General features: G+C 34.1%; 1 protein-coding gene across 14 annotated transcripts in view; it reads right to left on the bottom strand.

The window, feature by feature from the left end:
• Nucleotides 1-22,106, bottom strand: part of LOC114328625 (uncharacterized) — an 895,031-nt gene that overhangs the window by 176,000 nt on the left and 696,925 nt on the right. For 13 of the 14 annotated variants that reach the window (XM_050655804.1, XM_028277517.2, XM_028277519.2 and 10 more), the window contains 3 exons: nucleotides 11,016-11,181; nucleotides 3,671-3,785; nucleotides 1,973-2,005 (listed from right to left, as the gene is read on the bottom strand). In XM_050655804.1, the coding sequence (XP_050511761.1) occupies nucleotides 1,973-2,005; nucleotides 3,671-3,785; nucleotides 11,016-11,181 (314 nt within the window). The remainder of the gene's footprint in view (nucleotides 1-1,972; nucleotides 2,006-3,670; nucleotides 3,786-11,015; nucleotides 11,182-22,106) is intronic. The other variant, XM_028277524.2, reaches the window with a different exon arrangement.

Raw genomic sequence — 22,106 nt, 5'->3', positions numbered from 1 at the left:
CATGACTACCTGGCTTCCCATCTACATCGCATCGGCGTCCACGAAAATGACAACTGTCCACTATGTAATCAGCCCCAGATGGATGCTGCTCACCTCCCAGTGTGCCCAGCCCTGATAACAGACCCACCCGAGGAGGATGAAGATAGCCTACGAGAAACGGCTCGTCTATACTGGTCAGCGCGCCACCAAATGGCTAACATGCCAAGGGTGGGCGTTGGCTAGTAAGTAAGTAAGTAAGTAAGTGATTGTCTAGAAAGATATTCCAATCTGTCATTTGATGTAATTTTGAACAGATTACCTTTTTTATACTTAGAACGTTTTTTTTTTTCTGGAAGACAACTATTCTGCCAGTCTTACAGCAGCCAATTAGTTTATTGGACATCTTAAGTCTAACTTACATCTAGTAATTTATATTTTATTTGTAATTCCACATGATATAAACGAAATTTTTTACTTTTCTTTCTTGGTTCATTCGTTCTTTCTTGGTTGATGTTTTCTTTCTACTTCTTTCTTTTTTTTTTCTTTGTTTAGTTTCATTTTAAATTCTCCACAAACTCTTTTTAATGTAACGTTCTTTGTAATTTTGCTTCTTAGCTGTCCGCCAAAAATCACTGCGACTTACTGTTTGTTCTTAAGCTATCTGTTTTTCCAGAGCCTTCTTAAAAGTTCCTCCAAACATTGAACAATAACAGGGGAAAAACGCAACCTTGAAGCACTTACCTTTCAATATGAATTAGATCAGATATTTTAAATTTTTATTCTCGTCGTTAGTTCTTTCTTATCTATGTTATATGATTTTAGAATATTAATGGGTATCTTGTTAAAGAACTTGTCATAAATATTGTATGAAGCACATATTACATCTCTTTAATATTAAATAATACAGCTTGGTTGAATGTTCTACTACTACAGAAACCAGCAAGGGCTGGTTTCATCCAATATTAGAGATAGGCTCTTCAGAAAAGGCATTTCAGTAACAGACTTGCTGCAATGAAGATATGATAAAAGATAATTAAACGTCTGTGAAGGGTATTTAGATTGATATGAATCAAGGAGGAAACATACATAGATTTCTTAAGTTGGAAAGAGGTTTCGCGTAGTGACAAACACGAAAGAGAATTACGATGATAACTACATTGAAAAGTTATCCTAGTGAGTTTTATGTATTTTTAGGTAACATAGTATGTCTCACCATTCCATTTTATTTTTTTTTGTATGATAACACTACCAAGCAGATTATTTTTTTATCGTATAATAAAATAGGCCTTTATCCCACGTAGGTAACAAAAAAAGTTGATTAATAGCAAGCTGAAAATTTATTAATAGCGTAACAGTGTCTGGTCCGACAATCTTTGATGTATGGGAACACTGGAACAGGGGAAGTTTTAATTGTGGAACGTGATTTTAATTGTGGAACGTGTCATCCTGACAAGTTTATGATTGTGAAAACTAGCAAGTTGTTTTTAAGTTTATTCAATAGCAAACTTTATATAATATATGAAAAAATGTTTGCCCGAAAAATATGGTGGGCATTTTAATAAGTCCGACACGTAGAACATTTTAAATGACAGGATTTATATTGGTGGTAAATAGCAGTCTGATTTTTGCATGAAAGTTTAATGAATGGGTAACAAATCGATTGGAAGTTCTGTCCAACAAAATATATGGAACGTTTTCGTAGTCTGACGTTCGAAACCTGTAACCGGTTCTGCAATTAAAACTTCCCCTGTTTCAGTGTTCCCGTACATCAAAGTTTGTCCGACTAGACACCGTAAGCCATTGACAAATTTTCAGCTTGCTATTAATAACCTTTTTATTTGGTACGCGGGATCCAGGCCTAAAATAAATACTGTTTAAGGCACTGACCACTAATGTCGATTTAAAATACCCGAAGAATATCTTCTACAGTTTTGTATAATGTGTTAAAGAAGAAAAAAAAGTATTAATATATTATTCAGCATAAAAATCGTACCCCATCGAATATATCCATGACTTCGTCCCACCACTATAAAAAAATAAAAAATATTGGATCATTAGAAAAATTTTAAACCTGTTATAATGGTAATAATATTAATTTTTTAAGTTATATCTCAGATATTACCCGAGCTTTAAAGATTTTTTAGTACATATTTTACAAATATCTAAACAAAAATTAGATTATCAACTAAACAACAGCTAAGGTTATTAAACAAAGAGGATATATTTTAATAATTTACAAACGTGTATCTATGGTAACTTACATAAGTGAATACATTAAGGGTCTTCATCCACGAAGCAACTGGTTATTTATCGAACTATTAAGTACATAACTGTAATTTTTTTGTTTCTTAGTACTGTTTTGAGCGTGTTTCAGTTTTTCATAGCTATTGCTGTTTGTTTATTAGGTTTTGTTAAATAAATTTAAGAATGTTATAAGAAAAACTATTAGAATATTCAAATATCCAATGCCATCAATATTACTGTACAGTACGACGTACGACAATCTAGAAGTGCTTGTTGAACGTTTGCCGAATTTTATGTTATTACATAATTCATTTCTTTTATGACTCCTTAAGCGGAGGAGATCGAGTTCCTAACGTTAAATGCTCTGCAGTGTTCTCAAGTAAGTACTGAAATATTTCTTTGAAGCGGAACAGGTACATTTTGGAATTAAAAAAAAATATTTTCCAACTTCAGTCAATCAAAAATTACATATTATTTTCAAGCGTGATCTTAAAATCAATTCAAAGGATAATAATTAAGGAAAGCCGAAAAATAGAAAATGGTAGCTTAACTAAGAATAAAGTTCTGGTTTCGGTCTAAAATAAAAAAAAACAAAAAACAGTATCCAAACTAAAAATAGATCAATTTGACGAAGGTCTGTTACGTAGGCTTATTATAAATTTCCATCATGAAAAAAAAATATTTTTCATAGTTAAACAAGTTATATACAAAGCTTGTAGAAGAAATGGGTTACACTAAAAGGAAAGAAACTCCCTGAAAAGAGATTCATAATATGGTACATATTTCGTTAAAAACCAAAAATAATAGACACATCTTTGTCTATGGCACGATATTTGCAAGTTAAGACTAGATTATTATTAGATTACTATTTCAAGCTTTGTAAAGCTTCTTCTTTCTTTGTTTTTAACGTTTACACAAATAAACATGGAAGAGGTCTCAGCATTGATAGGTATAGCGTATTTAGTATTAGACATACTTATAGAAAAATAGTAGGTATATGCAATAACATTAATACAGTGTATTTAGGCTCTTAAGCTCTTAAGCGCTCTATTCACATGCGTATTTGTCCGGCGGATATGTACGGCGGACAGATACTCCGGACAGATCCGCATGTGTGTATCCGTGCGTACGCCGTATGTGTCTTGCTCGCCGTCTGTGGTTCAAGACGACGCGACGACTGAATGTGTAGCACCAACGAATTTGTCTGGAGACACATCTGCCTGTATGTAGCTAACAACGGATCTGTCCGCCGTACATATCCGCCGGACAAATACGCATGTGAATAGAGCGCTTTAGCCTTACATAAGTAGTTAATACAAAATTAAAATTGATGTTTTGTAATAGTCTGTAACCAGTTTCTACGTGGACCAAGTGCCTAGGTCATCATGATGACACGTGCACGTAAGGTAGAAATAAATAATAAATGTGTAGCTATATAAATACTTGCCTGTTTCGCTTCTTTTTCTGAGATTGAGGATTTGCCAGGAGTGTAGTTTTCTATTCTTCCTGGCTGGTTCGCGTATTTATCCGCTGAGTTTCGTACAACGTCAGAAGATATTGACCTGCAAGGGTTCATCGTTAGTGAATTTTTTAAGTTATTAGATTTCACATGATCATTTCAGTCAGTTTCATATTTATTATAAACAAATCTACCAATATAAATGTAAAATAAGACTCAACAGAGCAAAATAAAAAGCTACTGTTTAAAGAAGACTAGTTTGGAATAATTCTGTATTTAATACGCTAAGACTAAAGTACTATGGATTAAACATGCATTTTTATTTGACACATGTGGCATTGGAAGATAAAAATCGTTTAGCATTAGTAGTTAATTATTTTATTCTGAATTTTCAGAGAAAAAACGAGAACAGGGGGATATTTTTTGTTAATATAGATTCTTTTATGTTATTTTTAAGTGTTTTGGTATTCAGGCAATCAGTATTGATTATGGATCGTTTTTAAAGAAAAAATCTACATGGCATGTAAAAGTAAGAAAATTTTATAACTTGTCTATTGAATTTCACGAGGAATAATTCTAGATCTAAAGTATTATTGTACTTTGGGAGGAAATATTTCAGTTTTATTCAATGATAAGTAGTTATGAACGAGTGAGTACACTTCTTCAATCGATATAAACTGTTTATTTTTATGTAGTATCGTGAATTTAACTTAATCACTTTGAGCATTCAATAATTTAACAATACTCGAGTGAGTCATGCTTTCTAAATTATTTTACATTTATGCTTGTCTATATAATTTTTCTGCTGTACCCTTTTATCTACAATATGCTTAATATTTTACTTTGTGTATAAATTTACTTGTATTTTACTTGTGTATATCACTCTGAGTTTTCTTCATTTTGTTAGGTTAGGTTCCATCTTAGGTCTAGTTTATCCACCCTTACACTCGACCTAAGATGTCTATTGTGGCTAATCCTTAGGTTAAAGTCCCTTCAGCACAGACATTTTAACAAAGTCTATTATGTCCTTCTTCGAAGTCGTATGGATCTAGTTGATAATGCTCAAATATATCGAGTCTTATCCTATCAAGATCTGGGTAGTTGCACATAACATGTTCCGCCGTCTCATCATCAGCCTGACAGAATCTGCATTTCGTACTTTCTGTAAGTCCCATTTTGTTCATGTGCCCAGGTGACAGTGTCCTGTTAGAAGACCTACGATAATACGCAAATCACCCCCAGAGACGGCTTTACCTATTGTGCAGGGTGTGCGGTGCACACGGGCGCCTACATGTTGGGGGCGCCGAGCGCTAAAGAGCGGGTCCTTTACTTTGTTTCAACATAAAAAATAGGCTTTAAAACGATTAATGAAAAATTACATTGGCAATTAGGCGCGATTTATAGATTGCCGCCCACCCGTCTGTCCGTCCAACGCTCCAATGGACGGGCGCCAATCTTTTGATTCGTTTGAAGACATATCGACAATGATTTCGAAATAGTTTGTGGAGCCTATAAAGGTCAAATTGCTTGTGACTTGCCGGGCATTTTCAAAGGCGTTTGTACACGTGTCGCGGGGTAATTTTGCGAAATAAGCGTTGACGGAATGGATTATGTCGTATTATATTTAAGTTAACATGTAAATATAAAGTAAAGCGGCTTTTCTTTTGATTAAAACAATTACCACCACAATTATTGCGACTTTCAGCGGAGTCAGAGCTTCTCAAAAATTATCCGTATTAACAATTTGTTGTTGGTTTTTTAGTAATACTGAAAATACGTAGTTCATCCTAGATTAGATTCGGGTAGGTTGATCTGACCCTGTGAATACCTATTGGCTCCCGACATCATTTATATTGCACTATTTGCATCTGGATTTCTGTTGTAACGATGCAGAAACACGTTAATTTCTTAAAAGAATTCCATCTCACTTGGAGAAGAAAAAAATCTCGTATCACCCTGTATGAGTGAAATTTCGCCGTGAAAAAGTTCCCAAGTAAGAATCGTAATGTTCCTGCGCTTTAGCGTAGATTGATTTGTGTGTCATTTTTCTTACAGTCTCAAGAATGTTTATGCGATATGGACTATTCGAGAATTTAGGTGTTTACACAAGTGTCTGTTCCCTTGCGGTAAACAAAAAATACGACTGAACCTTGAGTGGGTCATTAGTGTCACCATAAATATGATTGACTTTACGGTTCTCTTTAGAGTTAATTCGTTTTCCGTGTCAACTCGCATCCAAAGTAAACATTGAGAATTTGATCGAAGTTATCCAATAGCTCTGTTTGTTGTTCTTATTACTTAAGTCAGCTTAATTAGGAATGAATTATGATCAATCTTTTGGCGTGATCTAATGGAAACATCTTGCAAATGTAAACACTTTAAAACTTATTTATTTTCCAAACTAATAGTCGCATACTCAGGATTTAACGTAAAAGAATGACTACGCAAAAATATAAATCGTCGTATTCTGTTCTGATTTGCTAAACATTGTGTCATGCAAAACCACAGGGCTTAGCATTGGTTAATATTTGTCATCTGAAATCACGGTATCTCATTTTTGATTGGCTGGACTAACGTTTTGTGATATTTTGGGAGAAATGGTGCTTTTCAGGGTTGTTCATGTTTCTGTAATTGGTTGCGTGATTCGTCAATTATTTCGTCATGCAAAGGACAATATTTGCTTGATTGGTTGGTCGGATCATGGTGTGTGAGCTGAAGGAGGGGTGGTATGTTTTCTAGGATAGGAGCGATGAGGAGGTAGCTAAGATGAACATGATCGATTAGCTAACGGGTGAGAGAGGTCGAACTTCTGATGATGTAGTGTCCAGTGATGTCTTCAAAAAACACTGGGAGAGTTTGCATTTAGGTGCAAATATGGAGATTGTGAATTTGGCTGCAGAGTTTGATGTCGGCAGTCAACGACCTTTATTTTCGTCTAGAGGACACCCCCTGTTCCTTTTGGAACACATTTCATATTAATCATTTAAGCAGTTCTTATTAATAACCATGGTGAAATGAAGTCGTGTATTTACGTCACAACAAGTTACTTAAGTTATTAAAACCAGTAAAGCATTGCTGAACTTTTCAAACTAAATACTTTTGTAAATTCGAAAATGTACCACATCAGTATTGTATTTTTGTGGTAGTAAAGTGAAAAGTGCTACGACCGTATACCTGGACTTTGCGTTGGAAGCTGCAGGACATTAAAGCGGAGACACAAAGGTACCTAATTAATGTTGTATTTATTTGTATTTGTGGACAATACCTCTTAAATGTAAAACCAGAAAGAGGTCAACTTTAACTTCTTTTTTTATAATTTTTTGTTTAATAAATAGTATTAATTTTAAATAATGTTGGCTTGTAAATAATTATCCATTTCCCTTCTCTCTGGTCAAGTGCGTAAGAAACAACCAGGTAGGTTTTATTTATCTTTTTTTCTTTATATACTTTATATTTATCTTGAAAAGATTATTTTTATTTAGTTGCCTTTTAATTTGTTGTTTGTTTTATCTAAAGAGTTTTTCTTTGTCTTCCCTTTTAAAACTAAAAGATCAAAGTGGCGCCCTTTTGGCTTAATATTGATTCATTGTTTATTTAATCCTTTTGTCCATTGTGTACTAATTTAGCTCTAGTAGCTATTTTCCTTTTTTTAATTTTTTTGTCTATTATTCATATATTTCCCAGCTAATAAGAAACTATAAAGAACCACCCCACACCTCTAACCGATTCTGAGCAACGGAGCCTTCGTTCATCCCATATGTGTTGACAATTTTTTCTCCTTTCCATTTTATTGCCACACTGTGTACATTATAAGCGTACATAACACCCTCTGTACCCTATGTACTAGTACTAGGTAGGTACCTATTCGACTATTCCATTTTGACTGCGCGTCTACCAAATAGTTATCGGGCCCACATATAAAATTATTATTTATGACCACACCGTCGAAACTTTTTGTACTTGTTATTTGGGTGGAATCGGACAAATTTGGAGCTTTTCACATTATGATAGTGGGGCGTTTCTCTGCCAAGCTGTCACGAAGTTTTTAATTTTATGCAAGAAAAAAATTTATAACCACATTGGTCATTTTATTTTAATCAATGGTTTTTATCATATAAACAGCGAAAACAATTTTGTTGGACAAAATGACGGGCCATATGACGCGTCGGACACGCTAAATATGTCAAATTTATGAAAATAATAAATATATTACTACATGGCTAATTTTAACAAAATCTACCATAAAACATCTTTACAATAATGTGGTAACCTTGTCGGACAATTTTCACGTGGCTTATGTGCAGTCGGATGCGCCGAAGATGTCAATTTCCTGGAATTTTTTTATTTACAACCATTTTCCAACAAAAATAGGTTATAAGTAATTATATTCTAAATAAAAAAATCTAAGTGTCCGACAAAAATATTGGGGCAAATCGACAGTTAAACAAAAAATTTAATTTTTATTAGTAAACTATACTTTTAAACTATACTGGGTTCGTGCATCCTTTATCTTCACAACCATTTTTCCAACAAAAGTAGTAGGTTACAAGTAATTATATTCTTAAACAAAAAATGTAATTGTCTGATAAAAATGTTGGGGCAAACGAACAGAAAACTTAATATTTTTAGGTTATCGACGTCCTTAAGAGGAGGCATTGTCAAAAAAAAATTTAAAACAGTTTTTCTCGGATACTTTTGAATCGATTTAGCTGAAAATTGGTACACACACTAAGTACAACATTTAAAAGAGCGTGACGTAGAGCTGTACCCAAAATTTTCCAAAAAAAATTCCGACAAGAGGGAAAATTTTGATCTGAAAATTTGTGTATATACTCCTTGAACAATGACAAACATCGTTCTGTAGTTTCGTAAAATTCCGTAAAGAGGGAAACTTTCGAAAAATTTTTTGAAAATTTTGGACCCATTCTTTTTGTCCGACAAGTGATCCAATATACATTACACATATGTAAAAAAACAGTACAAAATAAAAATGACATATGTGGTATGCACTAAATAAAAAAATTCCAGGAAATTGACATCCTCGGCGCATCCGACTGCGCATAAGCCCCGTGAAAATTGCCCTAATAGGTCTGGATCCCGCGTATGAAAAAAAAAGTTGATTAATAGCAAGCTGAAAATTTTTTAATAGCTTAAGGGTGTCTAGTCGGATAAACTTTGATATATGGGATCACTGTAACAGGGGCAGTTTTAATTGTGGAACACGTTAAAAATTTGGAAAGGTCAGACCACGAAAACGGCACATTTATTTTGTCCGACAGAACAGACTTAAACTCTCCGAATAGAGATTAAACTCTCATGCAAAAATCAGACTGCTATTTATCACCTGTCATATTTCCTGTCATTTGACATATTCTACATGTTCCGCTCATTAAAACGCCCATTTGGTGATAAATAGCAGTCTGATTTTTGCATGAGAGTTTAATCTCTGTTCAGAGAGTTTAAGTCTGTTCTGTCGGACAAAATACATGTACCGTTTTCGTGGTCTGACCGTTCCAAATTTTTAACCTGTTCCACAATTAAAACTTCCCCTGTTCCGGTGTTCCCATATATCAAAGTTTGTCCGACTAGACACCCTTAAGCTATTAACAAATATTCAGCTTGCTATTAATCAACTTTTTTTTCATACGCGGGATCCAGACCTATAAAAGGTTACCACATTATTGTAAAAATGTTTTATGGTAGATTGTGTTAAAATTAGCCATGTGGTAATAAATTTATTATTTTCATAACTTTGACATATTTAGCGTGTCCGACGCGTCATATGGCCCAATATTTTTGTTCGACAAAATTGTTTTCGCTGTTTATACGATAAAAACCATTGATTAAAATAAAATGACCAATGTGGTTATAAATTTTTTTCTTGCATAAAATTGATAACTTCGTGACAGCTTGACAGACCAACGCCCCACTACCATAATGCGCCAAGCTCTAAATTTGTCCGACTACACCCAGATAACAAGTACAAAAAGTTTCGACGTTGTGGTCATTAATAATAATTTTATATGTGAGCCCAAGGACTAAAAGGGCGCCAGGGCATCAACTGCACACGGGCGCTACATGGGCTAGAGCCGCCTCTGAATCCACCCCTATTTATATCTAGTAGATTTTTTGATCTCTTTTTCGAAGCTATATTTATAAAAGCATTCGAATATTTGAGACTCATTTGTTCGTACCAGTGGTTATTTGCGTTTCATCCGTTCCACCCTCTCCGATATTGTTCTTTTGGTTGTGCTTCTTGCTATGTGAACTACAGGTCCTGGGCATACGAATACCAGTATATCCAGGCATACATTTTTACTTTTTCCGATCCGAATCAGATTACGAAGAGAGTTCCAAACTAACTTAAGAGTCAATCCCGTTCGATTCCAGTGCCTTTATTGCCGCTAAAATAAGTTTTATAGATTTGTCCCTGTTGCTCCTCGCGATTAGTTCCTGCAGACACATCTTTATAGCTATAGCATAAATTTCCGCTTGAAAGATAGTAAATTGATTACCTAGGCTTCCACTAAAGGCTGAGTGACACGACGCTAGTAACTCCTACGATAGTAAATTGATTACCTAGGCTTCCACTAAAGGCTGAGTGACACGACGCTAGTAACTCCTACGATAGTAAATTGATTACCTAGGCTTCCACTAAAGGCTGAGTGACACGACGCTAGTAACTCGTACGAGTTACTGGGGCGAATATTGTAGGCGAGTGTTTCACAGGGATAGTGGCGTCTACAAGCTTTTTTAATGTGTAGACGCGCCTTCGGAGACTTATTACCACCTCAACTAATCGCTGGTGCTAGCTTCTAGAATCGTGTAACCAGTCTTTACGCTGCTAGTGCGTCATACAGTTTAGTATTAAGTCGACTTTACACTACATGATTTATCATGTGATTTATCATATGATTTGGCCCATGACGAGCCGCATGACAATGCTTATGATAAAACACAATGCTTAAGACAAAATCATATGACAAATCGCACAGTGTAAACATGTAAATTTCACTCCATGACCAAATCATATGACAAATCACATGATAAATCATGTAATGTAAAGTCCACTTTACTTGAGAGAAGTATTGGTGGGGAAACATACTTGTTCCAGCAAATAGAATTGCTTTCTATTTACACGACTGGCATGATCACTCGCAGCGAGTACTCTACTCTCTACTAGAATATAAAACACCAATTTACACAAGGAGAGTAAGTACTAAAAGTCGGTACTCGGTTTTAGTGGCTCGTACGAGTTACTAGCGTATAAGTCACCCTAGAGGATTAGTGCTTAGAGTTACAACAAACAATTTTTGTATCCTAATATACAAACCTATTAACTGTTGGCCTTGGCATCGTAGATGAAATATATTCCGTAGATCGATCTTGTGGCGCCGGCCGTCTTCTATCCAGAGTTTGATATTTGTAATCGGTGAAATCACTGTCATAAGCGCCTGGTTCCGGCTCAGACAGATAACCGGAAGTGTAAGGGTATTGCGCTAAAAATCAGATTAAATCACATTTAAAATAGAGAGTAAGGTAAATATCGAATTAATTTGTTTGTACATTTGACTGTTATTAAGCGTGCTCTAGATACTTTGTGTTGACAATGTTAATGATTATTATATTTAATAAGGCACTATATATATTTCCGTCGAGGTCTAATCAAGTCATTCATATCACTATGAACTAATAGTCAGAAATATACAGTATTACATCAAACCAATATTTATGAAGATTTATATTAACAGAAAGGTCACGGAAAGTGGGAAGTACCAAGACACTCTCCAGTATTTTAAAGAATAGAATAAACAAAAACACCAGCGAAAGAACCAGCGAATCAAGAAACACAAGAGGAGAAAGACTTTGAATTCCTGGAGCAAAAAAACACGTACGCTATGACTACTTTTTACAAAAAGAAACCTAATAGAAAGTGGACATAGGAGGAGTAATAGAATAACCAAAAATGATTATTTTCTCTCAAACAACAAAAGAATATTTGAAAACGCCACAACAATAAATAACCTAACAACTGATAGTGACCATCGTATAGTTAGGGCGAAATAAATAAATATTAACTCGAAAGACGAGAGCAAACAATCTTAAAAAAACAACGCGGATAGATGCTTTCAAAGTAAGAACAAATGGAAAAATAGACTTGCAGGATGCCTTAATAAGACTATATAACGAAAACGACATAACACTGAGATGAAGTGAAGAATTTAACCCAGTGTAAGACCAATAATGACATATATATGCGAATAGTACTGGAAACGGCAGATATGAGAGTACTGAGAAGAATTACAGGAAATACGCTGAGAGATCGAAAGAGGAGTGAAGACATATGAAGAAAATTTAACATACAGTATATAAACGAATTGACACCAAATAGAGAAAAAAATGCAATAACCACATAAGCATAATGAGGGAGACACGTGTGGTCAAAATAGCAAGAGATAAATCTCCAACGGTAGAAGTATCGGCCGACCGTGGAAAAGATGGAGTGACAACCTTCCATAGTGGTATCATTGAATGAACAAGTAGAATTGCTTATACAGAGGCAGAAGAAGGAGGACAAATGGAAAAGAATTGCGAAAGGTTTTCAACACTACAAACTGATAAAAATATGGCACCGACGTTGATGGTAACATTAAACCGTCTCAGATTATCGCGATTAGAGTGAGCACAATAGGGGAACTACAAACTATGGTGGAAAAACTCGCAGCCAGCCAATATGTCAGCCTTAAAATTAACGTGACAAAAACAAAAACAAAGAAAAACACAGACGACCCCAGACGTATAACTATAGATTCCAATGAGATAGAATAAGTCCAAGAATATATCTACTTAGGCCAAATGCTGAAAAAAAAAAAGAAAGAGAACCAAAGTGCTGAAATCACTAGAAGATCAAGACTGGCATGGGCAGGATCTGAAAAACTCCGTTGGATACTTAAGAACCGTAAAATAACTCAATACTTGAGGAGCAAAGTGCTCAACCAGTGCATCTTTCCTGTAATGATATGTGGATGTCAAACTTGGATCCTAACCAAGACAAATATGAACAAACTAGTCAAATCAGAAATGGCCATAGAATACGACAGATAGAAAGATGAACCACTGGAAGCAAAAGATTAAAAACAACAGTCGCAACAGTTCACAACACAAATTGCCAAACTAAAATGGAGTTTAAAGGCGCGTTTCCACGGGTCGATCTGGGTTGAACGATTTGGATCGTTCGACCATAATTCGATCTGTGCCGAAAGCAAAAAGGTTTACACAACAGTCGATAAATGTCGAATTTATTGTAGTACACAATGGCATCACGTGAAATTCTTAATGTAGGTTTGCAATTAATTTGTTAAGCAATTTGAGAAGAAATCGCCAAATCAAACAAAAAGAAAAATAAACGAAGGTGGTGGACCCGACTGTGGATTTTAAGACGAAATACTCATGGTGCATCACAAAGCCTGCTCCAAGAAATGGTTGTGGAAGATCCAGAGGTTTATAGAAATCATCTAAGAATGGATAATGCACATTTTAAAGAACCTAAAAAAAACTGGGAAAATTAAAAAAAAACGATACAAATATGCGTGAAGCATTACCAGCAAGGCTGAAATTGCAAATAGCTCTTCGATTTCTAGCCACTGGAGACAGCTATGCGTCACTCGAAGCCTTGTATCGGGTACCAAAATGTTCAATATCGATATTTTTGCCGGAAGTGTTGGATGCTATTTAGTGATTTCAATACTTTGCTCAATTCACGATTGTGTGTTGTTCTAATATGTTTGATTTTATTTTTCAAGTCATTTTCAGACATTTTGGGTTTATTCATATGTTGCAGAATTGCTTGCAATGCTGCTCGCGCCGCTTGTAGATTGCGATAAAACTCGGTTTGTGGATTCCATAATACATCATAGTTTTGATAAGCATCCAAAAATCTTGCCATGTCTGCATCTGACCATTTTTCAGTTATTTTTTCCCAAAATTACAGCTTGTCGCACTAAAAACAACAACTTCATACACGCTAGAAGTACTCTACTCAGCTTTCGGCACGTTGTGTTTCTGGTCGACGAGGTGTTTACACATTCGATTCCAGTCGTTCGACATCGATTCGGCGACAATCGCCTATCAAAAGTAGACAGTCTTTCTACTTCCGTCGAATCGACTCGCTCCGCGGAACAGCCAAGTCGATTTATGGTTTACATATTCAATTTGCTTTAGATTTAATAATCGGTCTAAATCGTTCAATCCAGATCGACTCGTGAAAATGCGCCTTTACCGGTCACACAGCTAGACAAAAACACCCACATTGGAATGCCACAATACAACATTGGAGACCTTGCAAAGGTAGACGACTAAGAGGAATACCACAGGTTAGATGGGTAGATGACACCAAAACAATAGCCGAAACTAATTGAAAGTATCTTGCTCAGGATAGGCATCGATGGAAGAAGTTGGGAAAGACCTATGTTATGTAATACTTGTGTATTCAGATGATATAATCTTAATAGTGGCTTCAGAAAATGATAAGTGAGTTACAGTATGCATAGAGGAGATAACGAGATAACGAAGATAGAAATATAATAAACAAAAAAAATAAAATAAACTCTAAAAATAAAATAGACTCTAAAAATAAAATAATATTTATTATAACTAACAAAAAACATGCATATCTATGATAATAGTCCGATAAAAATTATTGGAGAACAACTTATGAGCTCCTAGGAAGCATATTATGAGATGGCAGAAAACTGATTTAGATGTAGACCACAGGATAGAGATCACAAATAATTTGTACCACTGAATAAAAATGTGCAACAAAATAGTAATTGTTTAGAATTGAATCAATTGGCGTAAAGTATAGAATATAGAATGACAACTTTATAATAAATAAAAGAAACTATATAGATCTGATATCTATAGGTACGAGTACACAAAATCTAGTCTTGAGAGCTAAATTGATTTCTATTATACAAGGAAAAGAAGAAGAAGAAGAAGAAGTGGATTGACAAAATGAGAAAGATATTAATTCCACAGATGAAAAATGATATAAACCATTTAAAATAAAAAAATATGAAAAAAATATTTTTAAGAAACGCTTTTCTTTAGTTACGAGTGACTAAAATTAAACATATTATAAAAAAATCAACTAAAAAGCAAAAAATAAAAAAAATTGAAAAATCTAACACATTCGTCAAAGAAAAGCGTGGCGCGTCTTCATCGAATAAACGGTTTTCGCACCACGCTTTTCTTTAACGAATGTGTTAGATTTTTAATTTTTTTTTATTTTTTGCCTTTTGGTTGATTTTTTATATGTTTAATTTTAGTCACTCGTAACTAAAGAAAAGCGTTTCTTAAAAATATTTTTTTCATGTTTTTTTTTTATTTTTTACTTTTTAGTCTTACACTTTTCAAACATTAAAATATATCGTCATGTTTATTAAAATATATATAAAACATATGATGTACAAGCATGAAAAGTAGTCGGAATCGGCGAAAAATTTGAAACTTTATTGTTTATTTATGAAGCATAACGTAAACAATTAACGTAAAAAGTGAAATTATGTATAGTTCATATAATTAGCTACAATCTGTAAAAGTTTCAAGTTTCTTCATTGTAAAAAACAAGAGAATTTAAGCATTTTCCGTTAAAATGTTTTTGTATTTAAACAATTAATAAACAAAAATATTTTTTATTGACAATTCGTGTATTGTTCCCGCGAATGCCAATGTCTGCAAATTTTTAGTCATTTGCATTGAAGAAAAAGGCAGTCCAATTAACGCCCAAAGATTTGACCCAAACGATTGAACTAAAGAAAAGCGTTTAATTAATTAATACAACAAAACGAATTCTAATGTTAATTGTAGCACAAAACGTCTCTACCGATGGTTTTTCTAAGACTACGATAAAAACACAAATTTTTTGAATTCGAGTTTTGGTTGAAGTTTTGTTTCGTATCGTATTGAAATTTGACACAAATAAACGCCGATTTATATATAAATAAGAGGTTGAAGAGGGCGAAACACATTTCTAAGAACTGGTGTTTGGATCTTTGATTCTATTCAAAAAATTTTTCCCAGCCCGAAATAGTTTATGTGTGAATTATTCGTAAGGGGATTTTTCCATATTCTCAATTTCATTTGTTTGATTTTATATAAATAAATATATGTGCGTTTAAAATTTGAAACTTTATTGTTTATTTATGAAGCATAACGTAAAAAATTAACGTAAAAAGTGAAATTATGTATAGTTCATATCATTAGCTACAATCCGTAAACGTTTCAAGTTTCTACATTGTAAAAAACAAGAGAATTTAAGCAATTTGCTTTAAAATCGTTTTTTTTTTTATTTAATAGTTATTTATGGTAGGGGAGCCCAAGCGGGGATTTTTGCAGTTACTCGAGCGCGTCAGATTATCATATGGGGAGAAACTTGGTACACTGCAGGAGTACCTCTACCATATATTGGCTCTTAACACAGGGGAGTTCGTTAAGGGGGGCCCGAAAAATAAAATCTATCCTTAAAAAAACTCGAAATTGTCAGATTAAGATAAGGTAAGTTAAGTACATGCAAAAGAGTGTATATTTCAAAAATCTGACGATTTGAGCCGGGCGTATGGAAATGGGTGAGCCCCAAAATTTCACAAGAAAAAAGCGAATATTTCGCGAAATTAATGACAGATCGAAAAACTAAAAAATATGTGCTCAATATTTTTTAAAAATCTATCGAATGATACCAAACACGACTTCCCACGTAGAGGGGTGGGGGGTACATTTAATATTTTAAATACGAATCCCGCGATATTTCGCGAAATGAATATCAGATCGAAAAACTGTAAAATACACTTATTCAATATTTTTGAAAAATCTATCGGATGGCACCAAACACAACCCCCCACGGGAGTGTGGTGGGGGGTTACGTTAAAATCTTAAATAGGAGCCCCCATTTTTTATTGCAGATTTGGATTCATTACGTAAAAATAAGTAAATTTTATTGGAAACATTTTTTCGAATTATGGATAGATGGCGTTATAATCGGAAAAAACCATTGTTGGAAATGAAAAATTAAATTAAAAAATGGCAAGCGCCCACTAAAATGGAAAACTTGACTTAACTTTTTTTGGTTTTAGGACCTACTCTTCACAACCCAATAGGTCCCCAAAGCGCTCGAGTGACTGCACATTTAGCATACTTTGCTCCCCTACCATTATGATATAAGTGTTAAAAGTACACGTTTAAGGCACGCATGTGAAAGTTTGCAGAATGAGCGGTAGTGAGTTCTGCAATTCACATGAGTGCCTTAAAAATGTACGTTTTAACACGCATATCATACAATATTTTTTCTACAAACGTAATTACAGGACAATATCTACAAAAACTTTTACTTGAACTTGACTGACATTCCAATTTTATATTTTTTTGACATTACATCAAAATTGCATATACGGTCAATACGAACTGCAGTGCCTTAAAATTATTTTAAAAAATAGAAGACGAAAATAAATAACAACATAGTACTTTATATTTATGATGGATTATAAAAGTAATTTTAATGTTGTGACAACTTCATGTACTGACACCGATAAAACTACGGGCCAATATTAAAATTTAAACACCCACATAGTTCTAAATAGTTGTTATAATATTCTAACTCACCTAAATATACATTTTTTTACTCAAATCATCTACACAGGCCTACAAATGATAAACTACTGTTTGTTTACGTGCAACGGAATGCTTCGAACAAATTATGCCATTACTCAATCGTGCGATAAGAGTAGTTTTACTTATACATACATTTACCATAAAAAGGTCATTGTTTATCTAATCGTTTTTTAAATTATTCAATATTTTAAGCAACCTACCTTGTTTTTCAATTTTTAAAAATGTTCCATTTAATTTATATCTTTATCAATATTGTAGGAGGTATACCATAATATGATTTAGATATTGTGAAATAAAATTTGGATATTGTAACTTTTTTACCAAGAATTATTTTTCATGAATGAATCCTGATGTCTCCGAATGATTCATGTGTATTGTATATTGTATTATATGTTGACCATTATTCCAATCTGATCTTTTATTAGCTTTATTATATCTATTGGTGCTTGATTAGGACCTAATTCCTTGTTGCTCTTCGTGTGTTTTATCGTTGCCAATAACTCAACTTTTGTTAAATCTGGACCGGTATCGATATTTTCCTTTTCCAGTACTATCTCCGTTATTTCATCCTTAAAAAGCTACGGTAGCAGAGAAGTATATCCTAAGATATACAACTGCTACCCCTAGCATATTCCCCAAGTTTATAATTATCTTGCCATTATTATTTTGCCGTTTTTATCCAGCAGTATGCTTGATTTTTTCTATTATTCGTACCTGCTATTTCTCTAATTTTTTTTATTTTTAGTTTCAGTTATTACGTTTCTCTACCAGCTGGTCAATCTCTTCGCATATGTCACTCTGCCATGTTTCCTTTCTCTTTGATTTTCTTCTTATGTGTGTATACAATGTTATGCATGTTTCTCTCTGGTCTCTGGTTTTATAAAATCTCCTCTTGTACATGAGATCCAGAATCACCTAGGTCACCCATTCATTTTTACTGTTAGTTGGCTTAGTGTTGCCTCACTTGTGCGTATAAAAGTATCTTTTATTACGTGCCATTTCCTGTTTACATCCTTAGTAGGAATAATTTCTATTTTGGTGAGAACTTTGTTAATTCTCTGTGTGAGATGCTCTTCTGTTGTGTCCATCAAACGAGATTTTGTCTAAGTTAGTTTTAGCTGCGAACTTCTTTAGTTTAATTCTAATTCTTTCTACGAGTGGGTTGTGATCCAATCTGACATTAACTCCGAGTATGTTTTAATTGATTTCAGGGAACTTCGGATACTGTTGGATATTTCAGGATACTTTGGAACTTCTGTTGTAGATAAGAAGGTAGAAAATTTGCCTTCTGGTCTGCACACGTATCGTAATAAGTAATCGCAACAATAAATCGTTCTCTTGGGGGAATTGGGCAAATGTTTCTTCACTCTCCTTACAAAAATCTAGTCCAAAATTTTCAATAGTCTCCTTTACTACCTGTACATATTTTTGGATTTAGATTTAGATCTCCCATTACTATTGTAACTTTTCTAAATGTGAATACTTCTAATGCTTGTTCTAATTTGTTGTAAAATTGTTCTAACTCTTCATTCGGCTTTTATGCTACGGGAACACACCTACTTAAATTAAATTGACTCATGTTAGTATCATAACTATCTGTAATAGGTAGGAAACCAGTTGCAAACTTTGGGTATTTTTGTCAACTATTCGCTATTCTAATGCCGCTATTACATTCTAGTAATTTGGATCATTGTCATTACCAGCTATAACGTGTTTACGTTAAGTCTTTCAATCTCTTGTATAACGTTATGGACTTTTCCTGGTTCGTATATTCACTTAACATTTCACATGTCTATTTTCATGACATTTCTTTTGATATCAGTGTTGTTGTTGGTCGATGTATTAATACCGGGTATTCATGGAATACATGACTCGGAAATTAATCGAAGAGTACAAAAAATGGGGATTAGAAGTTAACATAGAGAAAACAATGTACATGAACATCGGTGGCAACGAACAGAATCTAGTTTTAAACGACGGACAATACATTAAGTACAACAATAAATATTCTTATTTAGGAGTAGAAATCACGGACGACGGCAAATCAGATCAGGCTATAAAAAAACGAAACACTCAAGGTAGAAGGGCCATATCTCAACTAAATAGTATTATTTGGGATCAACATATATCCAAAAAAAATAAACATCGAATATACAACACTATTATAAAGAGCATAGTAATGTATGGAAGTGACGTGTGGCAGTTAAAGACAACTACTGAAAGAACACTACAAGCCACGGAGATGGACTACTGGAGACGTGCCGCAGGAAAATCAAAACTCGAAAGAATTAATAACGAACGTATACGAGATATTATGGGAGTCACACATACGATTGTCGAAGATATAAGAGTACAACAACTAAAGTGGTATGGACATGTGCAGAGAATGCCAGAACACCGTCTGCCAAAACAGATTCTAGATTGGTCACCACATGGTAAGAGAAAAAGAGGCCGACCCAGAAAGAGCTGGAGAGAAGGAATAGACAGAGAGATCCGAGAGAGAGGTTTAGACGAAGACCTTTGGGAAGATAGACATGCATGGAGATTGGGCATCGGAAGACGTCGGAGGACGTTTTAAACCGATTATATATATATTTCACAGGTCTTTCGTGTGATAACAAACTGAGCGACCCCGTGGTTTCTCATCTTGGTCTCCGATATCCGTGATACAGAGTTACTAAGCTACTAATATTTTTGTATTTGATTAGTTAACAATTCTATATAAACGTGTCCACGCTTGAAAGTATACCTATACATATATATCTCTATAGTACATATTATTAGATACTAATATAAGAAAGCGCAAGTATTTCAAGTATACGTAAGTAAGTAATGTGTTAGTATTAAAAAATGTGTAGCGATGTAGTAGCTGTTAACCCTATAAATATAGCGAGGTGATTAAAAATAAAATCATATATGAAAGCTTATCAAAACTTATTTATATTCCTTATAATAAAGCTCTTGGTAATTATTTAAGCAATCAATACATAATCGACTAACATAATAAGTAGTTCTTCCTTTTAAACACCCTACGAATCTATCGAGATGTTAAAATTGTTTATCATCCGTCTACCTCTTCTTCAACCTGTCCACTTCTCTCGTTTTCTCCTTGATCTCCAGTTTGTTACTCTGCGTCCATTTTCAGGGTTATCTCAAGCAACTACCCGACTGCCCGTTGTACTGAATTGTTTTTAAGTTTTCTTTATAAAGGGTATGGTCTCAAGTCCGTACGTAGTCACTGGTGAGATACACTTGTTATCTGTATTAAATAATACTAGGTCATCCGCAAACCTCAAATTACTCAGACGACTCAGACGTACACCATCAATGTTTAAACATTTTTCCTCCCATTCCAGGCATTTCATGAATACATTTTCCAACACTAACGTAAACAACTTTGGTGACCCGTGTCCTTTATTTGCTTTCTTCTATATTCGTCGTCTCTGTGCTTATATATTGTACAGGCCAGAGATACGGGATGCAGTCAGAAAGCAGTTTCTTAACGAAAAGTCTTGGATTTAAAATTATTATTTTTTTTCAGCTATTTTAATTCTTTAATTGTAGTAAACTTTGTATCTAGGGCTTATCGTCTTCCTCGTTTTACGAGAGATGTCGCTGTTTTGCGTCTCAAAGTTGGAATTATTGCATCGCGGTGAATTCCCTTAAATAGGCAGGCTGTTGATATTTGGTTTAGAGTTGTGACTGTATAGCTCCACCGAGGACGCATGATGTGCAGAAATAGCTATTAGTCGAGGAAATGAAGCATTTTGGCTCGCAATTTTTTCGTCCAGCATGGATTTACTTGAAATTTTCACAGAAGGTAGGGAATAGCCCAAAAATCATTTTATATATCATGCGGCTGTACGCTAAAACCTTGGGGGTGGTTGCCACCCCATCTCGGGGGAGGGAATTTTTTATTACACTTTAACCATGTAAATCTATGTAAAAACTAATTCTAAGAAAAAAATGTTTTTTACATTTTCTTCGTAAAACTAATATTTTTCGAGTTATTCGCGCTTGAAAGTAACAGTTTTTCGTCGAAAAAATCGACTTTTTTAGAGAGTTTTTTGAGAATACCTCGAAAAATATGCATTTAATCAAAAAAACTGCAGATATAAGAATTGTACCTTTAGTCCTGTCGCCAGGGGGGGTACAACGACCTCCTTATTTCAGATGGACTTACCCAAGTTTTTTTTTATATATTTTAACCCGCAGAATACGAATTTTTTGGGTAACAGTTGATCCGGATGTCGATAAGATTGTTATAGACAAAGAACTTGAGGAATTACATAACAGTGATTTCTCGCAAAACAAAACATCTTTTTTTATTTTTTGGATCATTCTAGGCAAAAAATGTTCTGACAAGTTTTTTCGTAGGATGCATAGTTTTCGAGATAACCGCGGTTGAACTTTCAAAAAATCGAAAAATTGCAAATTTTGAACCCGAATAACTTTTGATTAAAAAATAAAGTAGCAATTCTGCTTACCGCATTTGAAAGTTTAAGTCAAATTATATCGGTTTTGATTATTTGAATTGCTAAAAATTTATTAGTTTATTGTTAAACAAAGCTATAAACACCTAGTGCGTGAGTGATGTTTTCAATGATTTCTCATTTAAAATCGAACGAGTAGGTGGAGTAGCTACAAGTGCAAGCGAGGCAATTTCTACGTAGCATGCGTTAAAACGCATGTATTAGGCACGGGAAACACTATGTGTTTATAGCTTTGTTGACCAATAAAAAAATTAATTTTTAGCAAT

This window comes from Diabrotica virgifera, chromosome 7 (assembly GCF_917563875.1).
Source record: "Diabrotica virgifera virgifera chromosome 7, PGI_DIABVI_V3a".
NCBI classification, from domain to species: domain Eukaryota; kingdom Metazoa; phylum Arthropoda; class Insecta; order Coleoptera; family Chrysomelidae; genus Diabrotica; species Diabrotica virgifera.
The sequence above is the reverse complement of the archived record's forward strand: the minus strand, read 5'-3'. Positions and strand labels throughout refer to the sequence as shown.